The sequence below is a fragment of the Sarcophilus harrisii genome, chromosome 2 (assembly GCF_902635505.1).
Source record: "Sarcophilus harrisii chromosome 2, mSarHar1.11, whole genome shotgun sequence".
Taxonomy (NCBI): domain Eukaryota; kingdom Metazoa; phylum Chordata; class Mammalia; order Dasyuromorphia; family Dasyuridae; genus Sarcophilus; species Sarcophilus harrisii.
In genome coordinates, this window is record NC_045427.1 from 487,780,294 (window position 1) to 487,795,385 (window position 15,092).

Consider the following 15,092-nt stretch of genomic DNA (forward strand, 5'->3'; position numbering starts at 1 on the left):
CTTCAGGATTTTGTTTTCTCTTTTGCCACAATATAAGAGTCTTCTTGATATTTTATTTTTGTGCCTTTGCAATGCAGACTTGTCCTGTTTTCATTCTCTTTTGCTTTCTTTCTGATCTTTCTCTCTTTTGCACTCTCCTCTGAAAACAGCCACCAAGATACAGAAGGATCTGGAAATGACTTATCATTCAATAAAGATTAGTATCTTGAGAGAGAGATGGCATTTGTTCTAGGTGAGAGGAGGATGAGAAGACAGTGAGATGGATAGATTTCTGTGGGGTGCTAAATCCCTAGAGATCCATGGATGATAATCCACAAAGGGGATCATGCAACTAGGAGCAATTTATCCCACTTAGGGGATGCTCACAGTTTGCATTACAGCTCTGAAAGGGAATGAACCAGCAGAACTGTATAGGAGAAATTTCCCCAATATTCAAGTTCCCACAGATTATAGAATAGCCTCATGTCCACCAATGTCCTTTCCTTTCAGAAGTCCATAAAAGTAGAGGACATGAGCTATTCTTTTCCCAATCATTACTCAGAATATCCCAGAAGGGTTTCTTGGACCTTTTTTTTGGTAACAGACAAGTTGACCAAATTCAAAAATTCAGAGGAAAATACCTGTTTCTCTTATTGTTGCTTCCAAATCTTTATTCCTTATTCCCTATTCAGCATCTGCAGATGTCTGAATGAATATTCAATGAGGACCGCTTCTTTTATGATGTTATAGTTTATCTTTGCTGTCACCGATAATAATAAGTGGAACAAAAATTGCCTAGGGACTTCTGTTCCCTGCCCTGGGGACAGAACCTCATTTTAGTGAGCTGTGATGGCCCTCCTATACAGAAATGCCACCTAGAAAGGAAGGTGGTGTCTCATGAAAATGCAACCCTCTTGGCAAGCTGCCCTAGAAGAGCTTTCAGATCCTTCTGTGCCCTGTGACACTTTTTTCCTCTTATCTCTTCCCTCTGGCATGCATTCTTTCTCATAGTCAGTCATATTTCCCTCTCAGAAGGACTACCCAGCCGGATCCTGATCTCTGGTTTGTATGCCATTCTTTTACTTATATAATACTGGAACCTGGTTTGTCTAGACCCATTTGGGGACATGGAGTCATGGACGGACCATTGAAAACACTGAGCATCTTTTTTTGTTTTCAAATTAAGGGAAGAAACAGGAATGTTGCCATCTAAATTTACTAGCAATGTATTTGCAAGTCCCACCAAGATTGTCTGTAGGATCACAAAATTCTCTACTAAATCTCCCTCTCCCCTCAAAAAATTTTCAAAGAAAAATTAGTTTTATTCATTTTGATTTTCAAAATTGAATAATTATAGGATGGATAAGTGCCATGAAATTAAATGAGAAGAGGTAGTCACATCTTCAAAAAGTATTATAGCAGTAAAACTAATAATTAGATATATGTATGTTTTGTGGTCTGAAACAAAATCACCCCATATTCAAGTTTTAAGGGAATCTTATAGGGCATCATATTCTTATTTTACAGATGAATAAATCAAAGTCCATATGAATGAAGTAAATTACCAAAAGTCACAATCCACAATTAGAATTTGAACTCGTTTCAACCCCAAACACCATGGTTTGGTTTGGTTGGTTTTCCCCCACTACATAATACAAAATTATATCGATAGGTTGTCAACAGCTTGGAAAAGTTTTTCTCCCACCTTTATTTAAGGTCTACATTTTGTTTAGGGGAAAAAAAGGCTTGGTCCCATCTTAAAGATTAGATAACTTCTGGAAAAAGGAAAATTAAAAGAATTTTCTCTATGTCCAGAGTCATTAATATTTCTTGGTAACATTAGACATTGTTGCAATTTCCAAAATACACATTGTTCTTTTCCATGATAAATTTTGAGGACTAAAGTTGATCTGATAAATTTGGGGAATTTTAGTAAGCTAAAAGTTCAGTATGAGTCTACAACCACATATAGCAGACATAAGGACTATTGAGATCTTAGACTCCATTAATAAAAATTATAGTGTCCAGAATTAAGAAATTTATACCATGTGGTCACATCACAACTAGCTCATTATAAATTCAGATGTGGTAACCACATTTTGAGATGAGCATCAATAATTTGAAGAGCATCTGGATGGGGGCCACCAAGACAAAGAAGGGCCTCAAGATCTCACCATATGGGTAACAACTGAAGGAACCAGAAATGTTAACCTGAAGATGAGAAGATTGGGGGAAAAACATTAACTGTCAATGAAACTCATAACATGAAGGATGAGATTTAGACTGTTTGGATGTAGAAGATAAAATGAAGAATAATGGATGGAAGATACAAAATGGCAAATTTAGATTTAATATAAGGAATAACTTTCTAATAATTAGGAATCTCCAGTAGTGGAGTGGAATATATGGTTTCCCTATCAATGAACATTTGGATGGCCAATTATTGGATGTGTTACGGAGAAAATATTAGGTCAGATATGGATTAGATTACTTAGTATCTGAGGTCCCTTTCAGCTCTCACATTGTGTGAATCTGCATTGATATCAATAGTTTGACTCTTTAGGGTCTACAATCTGTCTTAAAAGAGAGCTTCAAATAAATTGTATTCCCATAACTAGATTCTCTGTAAGTTTGGCCTTTTATTTTAACATCAAGGAATTTAAGGCTTTTATTAGAGCAAAACTTCACTGACCTTTGCTCAGGAGGAGGTTTCCACTTTGGGACCATGCCTTTACCAATCTTCCTAATTCATCAGGACTCAAGTATCTCACCATGGCCTCCATTTAGGACTTCAGCAGTTCTTGATCTTGCCATCAGAATCACTGCCTTAATATGGCTACTTTTCACTCCATTTTAGAACTTCAACCCAATTAGAAAGCTATAAATATTAGATATCTGACTTAACCAGCTCTTAAAAAAATATATTGTATCTTTTCCAACCCAGCTCAGTTTGTACTTTAAAATTTTCCTTGCTACTTCAAACAGAACTAATCTCTCTTTCCTGTGAGTATTATGGTATAAATGGAAAGACCAGAAAGACCACTGACTCTGAAGTCAAAAAACACTGAGTTCATATTTTCCCCTACCATTTACTACTTAGGTGAGGTAAATCACTTAACCTGTGTCGGCCTCTGTTTCCTCATCTGGAGGATTGGACTAGATACCTCTGAATCCCTATCAAGCTCTACATCTATAATCCTGTGAACAACTCTGCTTCAAATACAACTAAGACTTAAATACAAAATTATATTGACAGGTTATCAACAGCATGGGTTGAAGGAGATTCTTTCACCTATGAAATGACAGTTCCTCAACAGGCTGATCAAGTGCTTTTGGCACTTATGCACTGCCATGTTTCATGATATTTGTTCATGTATGTTTATGCTCAATACCTGTCTAAGCTACAAATTCCTTAAGTATCTCATATTTCCGTTTATTCCCTTCTTCAATGTCCAGAATGATGTCCCAAACATAGGAGACATCAAAAATAGACTTTGATTGATAAGCTATTTAAATGACAACTCCCTTAAGTTAAAAAATTGCTTCACCCCATCTTTGCTAATGGAACCAAGGAGGATGGTGTCTCCTCTGACCATTGTTCCATGACTCTTTAGGGAAAGCTTAGAGAGGGTTTTTTAAAATTAATTATCTCTCCAGGCTCTGAGATTATTTTTTCCTAGGAGATTTAGTAAACCAGTCCTTTGCCAAGCAACCCAGCTGCAACTGTAGATGGGGAAAATATGCATCCATCTGTGAAGAATGGAATGACAGGCCAGAGTCTGCCTACTGGAGATATTTTATCTTGATAAAGATGGGGTTATAAAGATTGTACAGAAGAACCCATATATATTCAGAAGGATACTGGGATCTCCAGGTGTCTGTACTCTTTGACACTCCTAATAGTTTCCCCAGATTGTGCCAAAGGGAACAAGGCCCACATGCCACCCTTCATATGGGGCTCCAGCATATTCAACTGAACCCTGTTAGTGGGAACACATTGATTCAGAGCATCTTCTCATGTTTTAAATTAAGTTTTGTTTTTTCCTCTTCATTTTCTGATGGCATAGATGAAGCAATTCTTACATTATTAAGCTAAGAGCTCTTGATTATCAATTTTACTTGTCAATTTTATGATCTTGAAAATTGTTTAAAAATATGAAGCCTCAGGCTAACTTCACTCTTATGAGAACCTTTCCAATCCTTTTAGAGTGGGCTTAACAAACGCAAATTCACTTTGCTATGATCCTAAATAAGACCCAATTAGGATAAATGTATCACCAAAATACAGGAAAATCCACAGTATAATCCACAGCCTAATAGGTATACCTTTAATATTGAACATTATTCAGGGATGTTATTTCTGTTGTTCCCTTCCCCTTGGTGTGAGTGTTGGAGACTTGGCAGTATTGATGGTCCAGTAAACAAAAACCCTAAGCTCCCAGTGTTCCATATGCCTTGCTCACTCCTGTCTTCCTGCATAGAAATGCAGCCTTCTAAATGTTAGATAGCATCCCTAATGAGACAGCATGCTCACTTTGGGATATTTCACCAAACCTTTTAGTTAACTGATATCTATCCTAGCTAGTGTAGGACATATTTTGCTGATACCTTGTGTAGTATGGGAGACTCTTTCTTCAGAACCTGCACCTGGAACTAGATATTCCTCATCCAATCCTTAATGATGGATGATTCCCTATTGAATCTGAAGGTCTTGTTTAAATATGACCAATTGGTTCTTCAAAATCCTTATTCTGATTGCCTTAAGTCAGGTTTTCAGAACTACTTTCTCCTGGTATGATCCAAAGACAATTAGAGCAAACCTTGATTTAAAGAAAAATGCAAATTATTATTATTGTTATTAATCTTATATGATTATTGTAGTAGGGACTATGAAAGGTTCAGAAATATAAGTATGATTCCTAGAAAAGATAAAGGAAATGTAAAACAGTCTGTGCCTTTAAATCTTGTCTCATTTGAGAAATAAGAATCACAAAGCCTAAAAACGGGGCAAGACAACCAAATCATAGACTGCAAATACTTAGAAATTTATACAGAAGAGAAATGATGCAGGGATGGAGTGGTCAAAGAAGGCTTTATAGTTTAAGAGAAACTTAAGCTGATCCTTGTGACTTTGGCCTCTGAGAATTCATTCATTCTTTGGGCAACATTCAATAGAATTTATAAAGCCCCTACTCTGTATAGAGCACTGTGTTCGGCACTGAACATCACACCAAGTTTAGATAAAGATAGAGTCCTTGCTTCTGAAAGCTACCATCTAATAAGGAAGTGAATCATATGTCACTGAGGGTCAAGAATGGAGCATAATGCATTCCATGACAAAATGCAATGAGACAATTCTTTTTGAAACTGTGCATTCCTAAGTCAATTGGTCTTATTTATGTTAAAAAAAATTAAGTCTTACAGGTATTAATGTGGTTTAAAGCTATTCAATTCTGGCTTTATACTGCATTTCAACTAATATAAAAATGGGATTGTAATTTGTAAAGCATAAAGCACTATATAGAAATGCCAGGATTTTATGGATCATTTGTTACTGTTATATCACTGCCTAGTTTCTCCTTTCCCTCCTTGTCTCCAATGCCCTTTAGCTCTCCTATGTGGACTCAGAGGGGAATCCAGTCGGAGTGGTACAAATGACATTCCTCAGGCTCCTCAGTGCTTCAGCTCGTCAGAACATCACTTACAACTGCTACCAGTCAGTCGCCTGGCAAGATGCCACCACGGGCAGCTATGACAAAGCCATTCGCTTCTTGGGCTCCAATGATGAAGAGATGTCCTACGACAACAGTCCCTACATCCGAGCTCTCATGGATGGCTGTGCAGTAAGTATCTCATTGGCACCATGGTCAGCTCTCCATAAGACTGGGACCAAGGTCAAGTATTTGTACAACTGAATGAACATTTAGCTTCATAGTATTAGACATGGATAGGACTATGATTTCTTTGGGAATTTCTGGGTAAGGTATCTCCCTTTGCTAATGCAGGTCAATATCTTCTCTGAAAATTATAATCTTCAAAATTCCTCAGAGCAGAGGTGTCAAATTTAGCCTGAATCAGATTAACATTGAATTGGCAAATACTTATTAAAATGAAAATACAATAAAACATAGATAATGTAAATATGTGACTTTTCAAGTCAATATACAACCCCAAAAGATCCTTATATAAGCTTTAGAGGCCCTATTTCTATTTGAGTCTGATACCACTGGCTGAAGGCACTGAGAAATTCGATAACTTGTCCAAATTTGTACAGACAGTATGTGTCAGCCAGGATTTAGGCCCAGTTTTTCCTGGCTTCAAGGTCAGCTCTCTATCCACTTCATAACAAATTGTCTAAGTATGTATGTGTTATATATATATATATATATATATATATATATATATATATACACAAATATATGATATATGTATACATACATAAATGTGTTTATACACATATATATGTACTCATCATGCATATATGCATACATGTCTTTGTTTATGAAGGGGACAGGCTTTAAAGGGCTCACTCTAACCCAGCTGTTGGGAAAACATCTCAAAGTCCTATTCATTGTGGCTTAGGGACCATCCCTTCATATCTGTAGGATGATACATGTATTGCCATGAGAGAGAGGACATCAGAACAGAAACCCAGGTTTATAAAGTTTTAACAAAGAAATGGATTTTCTTCATACATTGCTGAGTCGTACCCAATCTCTGTCCCTCTGGATCCAGCTGTAAGTTTGTTTTATTAACTGATATGTGGATAGGTGCTAAGATTTGATTCATCATCTTTGCAAAGTAATAATTGTTCTATGGAGGCATATAGCGAATGGAAGCATTCTAGAGACTCTCTACTAACCAAAAGGAATAACTAAATGTAAATATGTCAGTTAGAGAGAGAAAGGTCTGGAGGACCTTGCCCTTCCTACCATACAATATTAAGGGTACTCCAACTCCTGATAGGAAGTATCTAAAAACTGTGACTTCAAGATTAGCCCCTGATAAAGCTGCACCTTCATTCAATTTGAAGAGATGATGAACACATCTGAGTAAAAGGGGGGAATTCAATTGGCATCTTTCATTCTCCTACCATTGTTGTAGAGAAATAAGAGCATTCCCCTCTTCTCCATATTCTGAAAGCTGTATAAAAGCATTGATTTTCAAGGTTTCTGAGCTTAGGGAGACCTAATGCCTTTCATCTCTTCAGGGGGAGCCAGAAGCTCCTGATTCTAGCTTGGAGTATGGACAACTTTGTACACATTCAGCTGCTACCCTAATCTGGTTCATGCCCATGGCAGACTTATAACTAGGGATAGGTTGTTGTGTCAAAATTTTAAGGTCATTTATGCTACTTGTACTCCTGCAATGCTAAAACAATTGAGCCTGGCAGTTTGTTAGGAAGTAGTTTAAAAAGCAAAAAATCAATCAACAAGCACTTACTCAGCACCTGCTATAAGGTGTAGACACTGTACTAAATGATAGTTACAAAAAATAAAAAGAGACAGAGGTATAGAGAGACAGAGACACAGAGAGAAACAGAAAGGGAGAAAGAGACAGAAAAAGAAAGAAAGAAAGAAAGAAAGAAAGAAAGAAAGAAAGAAAGAAAGAAAGAAAGAAAGAAAAATAAAGAAAGCAAGAAAAGAAAGAAAGAAGAAAAGAGGGAAATAAGGAGGAAGAAAGGAAGGAAGAAAGAGAGGGAGGGAGGGAGGGAGGAGGGAAAGAAAAGCAGGAAGAGGAAAATGGCCTCAGCTCTCAAGAATCTTACAGTCCAATGGGCAAAACAATGTGTATATTATGTACAGGATGTGCATACAAAGTGGATTGAAGGTAAAGGAAAGAAGTAGGAGACTAGGAGGAAAGACCTCCTGAAGAAAGTGTTGCTTAAGTTGAGCCTTGAAGGAAGCAGAAATTATATGAGATGGATGCCGGGAGGAAGAACATTCTGACATGAGGGTCAGCTATTGAAAAGACATGGAGGTGGATGGTAAAATTTATTGGTGAGAAACAGCAAATAAGCCAGTATGACTGGACCACAGTGTGAATGAAGCAGAGTAATAAATAAGATTTTTAGAAAGATAAAAAGAGACCAGGTTGTGAAGAGCTTTAAATGCCAAAATGAATTAATATTTGAACTGAGAGATGTTATAGTTCTACTGAAATTTATAGAGTCAGAGGAGAGAGGACACATTTTAAGAAAATTGCATTGGCAACTGTATGGAGAATGGATTAGAAAACGACTTGAGAGGTCAATTATGAGGCTATTGCAATAATCTAGGCACAAGGTATTGAGGAATCAAGCTAATATGGTAGCCATTTGACAGAACAGAAGGGGACATAAACAAGGGGTATTATTATATTTGACAACTTATTAGATATGTTAAATGGATGAAAATGAAGAGCTGATAATAAGAATAATAACAATAATAGTTCACACATATAGAACTTTAAGGTTTTAAAAGCCCTTTCAAATATTATCTCATTTGATTTTCTCAACAATCCTTAGAAGGTTGTCTGGGAAACTGAGAATGGGAAAAGTTATTGACTTAACCAGGATCACACATTAGTAATTATCTGTAACAGGAGAGATAGAGTTCTGTTTCGGACATGTTGAGTCTGAGTCTTGAATTTGGAATATAGGCCATTGGTGATTTAGATCTGGAGCTTAGGAGAAAAACTTGAACTGTACATCTCTCATAAGCAGAGAGATAAAAATCAAACCTTTAGTTTGATCATCAAGAGATTGTAGAGATCATCAAGAAAGACTGTAGAGAGAAAGAGAGTATACAGGATAGAATCTTGGGAAACACTCAGTTAGTGGGATAGCCAGTGAAAGAGACTATAAGGGAGTGACCAGATGGAGAGGAAGAGAACCAGGAGAGAGCAGCATCACAAAATCCCAGAGAGAAAAGAGTATTTAGGACAGAAGCTGGTCAGAAGCATCTGATACTACAAGGAGATCAAGGATGAAGACTAAGAAAGGTCATTAGATTACACAATTTAGAGATCACCGGTCAATTGAGAGAGAAGAGGACCTCCAAATAAATGCTACTGCTTTCCCCCCCTACCATGAGAGCTAGTCTGTGGTCCTTCCCACAACTGCCCTGGTTTTCAAAACTGCTAGTTATAACTTAATTATATAACTAGTTATAACTATATGCCCACCCGACTAAGAGGGCCTGTCTCTGAGAAGGGCCTCAAAGGACCCCATTTGGGAAAGACCATAGCCACTTTTCTTGATGCTCACAGGCTATACATGTCCCAAAACACCCTTACTTTGCATAATGACTCACCATGGACTTCTCTTCCAGGAATTTACCCCAAATCTGTCTATAACTCCAACCTCATCCTTCCTCTCAGAGGAATGAATTCCATTAATTTTCTCCCTGGTGGATGATATTGGGAGTTTTATCATTGGCCCTATCTTCTCTTCTGTATAAAATTCAATAAGGGTTTCTCTTGTGCTAGGTGTAGAATTTGAAGAATCATGGATTCATGGAGTCAGAACGGGAAGGGAATTCAGAAATTCCATATCTTATATTTGATGAAATTGAGGCTCAAGGGGATTAAATTATTTGAGGTAATAAGAGAAGGGTGGGATTTGAATACATGTCCCTGAATCCCCCCTTTTCTTTCTATCATGTGTCCATTCCTTTCCCCTCTTGACCTCTCTCTTCAGATCCAATAAGCCCAGACATAGGTTTTTTTTTGCTTTATTTGTAAGCAATAGCCTTCCGTGTAATATTCATTGGTAGCCAGCAATAACCAGTCCTAAGAGAAAAACATTTTGATGCCTCAGTCCTCTACTTAGACAATACCCAACCTAGCTTCCTACTCTAATTAGCTTTAATTTCTGATACTGTCAGCCTCTCTCTCCACCATGCCCCTTAGCCCATTGCAAATGGCCAGAAAACCCCTGACTGGTCGATTAGTGAATTCTGCCTCTCCCTCCTGGCCCCCTTTAGTTCCTTAGATGAAGAGAATTCCCAAAGAAATGTAGGATGCACATATCAGAACACCCACTGTGGTCTAAGAGACTTGGATTGATTTGTATTGTAATAGCAAATACCAAAGGAATTGAGGTTCTAATTCCTGGGCCATTATTTGAATGTGTTAACCACTGATCTTATTGCCCTGATGGGCATCATTGCTGGGATGTGCCCAGTTCTTTGGAGAGAAACAAATCAGAGGATGTGATGGGCTGAAAAGCTATATCACATAAATTCACTTGTTTGTGCAATTTTGCATGCCCCAGGGGGAACATTGTTGCTACCATAATAGTTATTTATGTTTCTGAAATAATGGGGTGACCAGCCAGCCCAGTAAAACAGTCAGAACCCTTGAGAATTCTATCAAACTTTAAATATGTCCTCTCAAAACACTTTGATAATCATAACCACGCAGCCCATAAATTCAGATGAAATTGCAAATATCTTGCTTGGCAACTTCTGATCCATCCTTAGGGAGAAAGTACTGGAATCACCATGAATTTCTCATTCCCTGTCCTAGGCCCAAAGGGTAAGGGGGTGCTCCAAGTAATTTTTTACATAGCAAAGTATATGAAGGACTGTCCTCTGCAGCATTCCTTCCAAGTGACCCTACAGTTAGACCCAAATAGTGCAAGGTTTAGAAAGGCTTGGAAAAGACTCGTGTTTTATCTGCCTAAAATTTTCTAAATGCTATTATATTGACTAGAATTCAGAAGACCTAGATCTCAGCTCTATAGCTAATTCTATATCTAAGCTATGAGGATGCTAGCTTATGCTAAGGTCTCTTCCAATTTCATGGTCCTATATTCTATAGTTCTCATATGCGTGCTAAACCATAGGGAAGACAGGTAGCCACATTTGATTTTGTGCAATCGCTATCACAATTGAATAATGACACAGATCCTTAAAAGAATTTGTCTCCTGGAGCTCAAGTTTGATTTGCTCAAGCAAATCATTTGGGTGGTACAATGGACAAAGTGCTGAGCTTGGAGTTAGAAAGACTCACTCCTCTTCCTGAGTTCAAATCCTGTCTCAGACACTTACTAGCTGTGTGATCCTGGACAAGTTCCTTAACTCTATTTACCTCAGTTCCTCATCTGTAAAATGAGCTGGAGAAGGAAATGCAAACTGCTCCAGTATCTGGAGAAGACTATATGGGATCATGAAAAGTCCGACATGATAGAACAGCAACAGCAAATTCCAACTTAGACTACTGCATTAAAGTGATCTAGTTAGCATGTGACTCCACATACATTTCACTGGAAGCAGGCTATATCTGATGATTGCACTAACCCCCAAGGAACTGGGGTTTTATTGGTTGTTGTTCTTTTTAACCAGTTTTTGTGCTTCTCTCCCCCTTTCCTCTATCCATGAAATTTTAGACCAAGAAAGGCTACCAGAAGACCGTTCTTGAAATCAACTCCCCCAAAGTGGAACAAGTGCCTATCGTGGACATTATGTTTAATGACTTCGGTGAAGCCTCACAGAAATTTGGATTTGAAGTGGGACCAGCTTGCTTCATGGGTTAAGAGCCACCTAAAACTAGTCTCCAAATGAGCAACCTCGTAACCTCATTTCACCATTTTTTTTTTTGGCGTGTTAACACGCGCATTCTGATACTGGACAGCAAATGGTCTCTTTTTTAAGTTCACCCCAATCCCTTCCAATTCACCTGAAATCAACTGTGCTGCTGCACCCACTGTGTTGAACCTAAAACCAAGAGAAAGAATGAAGCAAAGAGAGAGCCCCTCTCCTTAACAAGAACCGAATCACATGATCTAGACTATCCATCCATGGCAGGCAGCCAATCAAAAGCCAAGTACTGTACATCTCACCAAATGCTTGTTTCTCCAGTTTCTCTGTGAATTCCACATTTCATTCACTCTAGCATATCATGGCAAAAAAAAGAAAAATACGGGGCAAAGACTTTTCTTATCACAGTTTGCAACCAATCAGTGTTTATAAACCATATTTTGTTTTTAGAAATAACAAAAGAAACTTGAAAATATGCTATTCATTTGACCTTCAAAAATGTTCTGAAGCAAATTTTGTAAAGGTCATTTCTACAATTGTTAGTGCCTCCATTTATTAAAAAAAAATCCCCTCCAAAGATGATTGCTAGATATCATTCTGTGCATACCTTTCCCATGTACTAAAGGTGCTTATATTTTTGTATGTTTGTAAGTAAATATTTGTATTGTATATTATTATAAATGTTAAGTATTCCTGGCTTCTCAACATGCATGCAGATGAAACCACAATTTCAATGGGAAACTCTAGAAACAAGGGTAACTCGTCTGAATTCCATTATTGCTCTCCATTACTAATTAGCAAGGGGAGCCTTCAACTGAGAAATTGCCACAAATCAGCAAGAACTCATGCTGGAAAGAGCTGCCCATGAAAAAACAAAACAAACAAACAAACAAATTCATGTTGATGTCACTGTTCCCTGAGAAATTTTCATCAACTCTGATTTTTAAATAGAAAAAAAAGTAACAACAAAGGAGGAATCCAATTTTCAATTCTGTCTTTTCTATGCATGTTTCCATTCATAGACAAGTTTAAATTAATTTGCAATTATTTTCTGAAAAAAATACATTTTCTTATTTTTTTTTTCCTGCAGATCTTCATGGGAGAATGTATATGGCAGGGAAATCTTGTTTTCTATAATAATAAGTGAAAATTGGTGCTTTAAAAAAAAACATTTATCTTATGGTGCTATCTATCTTAAGAACTCCTTAATACAACACTGGGGGTGCCCAGTCATGATGCATTCTCCTGACTTTCTGTGCATTGGCGGTTGCCTGCATAGCCTGTGCCTCGTGCCCTGGACCTTAATATAAATTCATGTCACCTTCACACCCATTCAGTATGTGGAAAGCACTCTCTCCTCTTCCCCTCCCTCTCTGCCTCTCTCTTATTGTCTTTTTGGTAGCTTATCATGCCCATGTAGAAGTATTATGTGTACTTAACTTGGTTTGGATAAAAGAAATGACTATTCATACATGTTCTTTGGTTGTAATTATCCCAGATTGTACTCAGTTCCTGAATGTTTGTGGTGCTAATTTATGTTTGTTCATTGTACTGAAATGAAGATGGAACTGTCCAGTTATCATGTGAGCTGTCTCAGCTGGGTTGCCTTAAAAACAGCTTAGACAGAGAAATGTGCAATTAGCTTCATAATTCCTAGCATGGCTGCCAGAAGCCCTGCTTTCACACAGCCTTCTTTCCACGTAAGCAATTTGAATTTCCATCTGCAAAAGCCACGGAAGCATTCTTCTGCAATTTCTCCCTTTGGATCTCTGCAGTGGAAACACTCCCTCCATGTATGGATGGGATGTGGCTTGTCCCTCCTTGTGGGGGCCCAAGTTTAAGTTGGGAAGAGCAGGTGAAGATGAGCTCCAGGAGTCAGGAAGGAAAAGGGATCATTTACTGTGAAAAGTTACCTACACATGATGCCCTTTCCATCTGTGAAAAGGGAAGATGAGTTGGTTTAGGGGAGAGAGTTCCAGGGTCCCCAGGGTGTTCCACTGGGGGGTAGCTGAGTTTGCCATAGAAGGCTGGGATACTGACTGCTATGGTGCTTTGCCTTGGTGCCTCCCATCGTGCCTACTCATCCCAACTGGGGAATGGTACTAGCTTAGGAAATTACAGCAGATTCTTTGAGGGGGGAAACATGAATCCCCTCCAATAAAACAAAAATAAATGTTGTTCATACCAAAGAAAAGTCTAGCTCCTGGACTGGTTAACAATCATATTCCAAGAGGTAGCAGACACTCAGAAGCTCACAAATTCATCTCCTCAAGAGAGAAAAGCCATAAAGAATGGTTGTGTTCATACCATGTGATTTTTGTTTAGGTCATGTGATTCTGTGAGGATAATTTCTCATCATCAAAGGAGTTTTGTCCTTTTAATTTCTTTGTAATTTTTTCTCCCCCTGTTGATGCCTTCAAACTATTGTAATTTGTAATGAACTCCAGACTTGTCCCATGTCCCCTTCTCCCCCTCCCAAGACCACTTTAGCTACGGTATATGGCAATAAAATTACTTCTTATATTTGCAGAAATTCTTTTTGTGTAATTTTATTTTTTGCCCTAATATATATGTCTTGAATAGATGTTGATTAAAAGGAAGAAAAGGAAAAAAACTCTATGGAAGAAATTCTAATACATAAAGCCCTTTGAAATATATTATCAAATGACTATTGTGCATTTCCTCAAAGCCCAGTAAACATGTCATAAAATTTAACTGTAATGACCAGGGAAGGGGTATTTTTAAATATTTTAAACCTGTGTAACAAAGGAATAAAATGTAATAGATTTTTTTTCAATAAATCAAGTTTCCTGTTCCACCTTAACCAAAGTGATGTGGATGTCTTCTTAAGTATGTTGGAGCCTGATTACACCCTCTTTCCCTGCATTCATTGATGTGCCAATAGACCTTGAAAATATCTAGAGTTCCCCAAAATAATGAATTGTATTAAATGGAAAGAATAAGACAAACTCTATAGGTGACTTTTTTTAATTTTAGAAATGATGCCTTCCCTCTAAACGAAGTAGATATTGATTTAGCTACACATGTTGAATTTGTTTCTTTTTTGTTTGTTCTTTAATAATGAATCAGTTAACAAGCATTTGTTAAGCACTTAGTGTGCCAGGCACTATACTCCATAGAGAGGTGTTGAAAGGGGGCAAATCACCAGCTTACTCCACATCTAGTTCAAGTTAAAAACTTGCTTCCCTCAGATCTTGAAACATGTTATGGGATGCTTCATTTCAATATTTGCCCATCTGAAAAGACCTTAGACCATTACTATTAGTATTAGGGAAGCTTCAATGATATTATAGTCATGGGAAAACTTTGAAAATTAAAAAAAAACTTAGTCAAGTTATAGGATTATAGTGGGAAAAATTCTGAATGGAAGCCAAGAGTATTGAATTCTAATCCTTACCGAGTCACTGCTTTGCTGTGAGTCTGACAAATTATTTCATCTCTATAGGTGTTTTTCTGCACCTCTAAAAGGAGGAGAGTGGAGCCAGAATTTAAAGGTTCCTTTCCATTTCTAACATTGTGAGTGATGTTAAGTCAAATGACATTTTAATTTATTCTCTTTTTTGAGTTTAG

The 15,092-nt window shown here is 37.5% G+C and overlaps 1 protein-coding gene across 2 annotated transcripts in view; it reads left to right on the forward strand.

The window, feature by feature from the left end:
* Positions 1-14,316, forward strand: part of COL5A1 (collagen type V alpha 1 chain) — a 295,993-nt gene extending 281,677 nt beyond the window's left edge. For both annotated transcript variants that reach the window (XM_012553992.3, XM_012553994.3), the window contains exons 65-66: positions 5,589-5,822; positions 11,351-14,316. In XM_012553992.3, coding sequence (XP_012409446.1) covers positions 5,589-5,822; positions 11,351-11,497 — 381 coding nt within the window. In that variant the 3' untranslated portion in view covers positions 11,498-14,316. The remainder of the gene's footprint in view (positions 1-5,588; positions 5,823-11,350) is intronic.
* Positions 14,317-15,092: the final 776 nt, after the last annotated feature.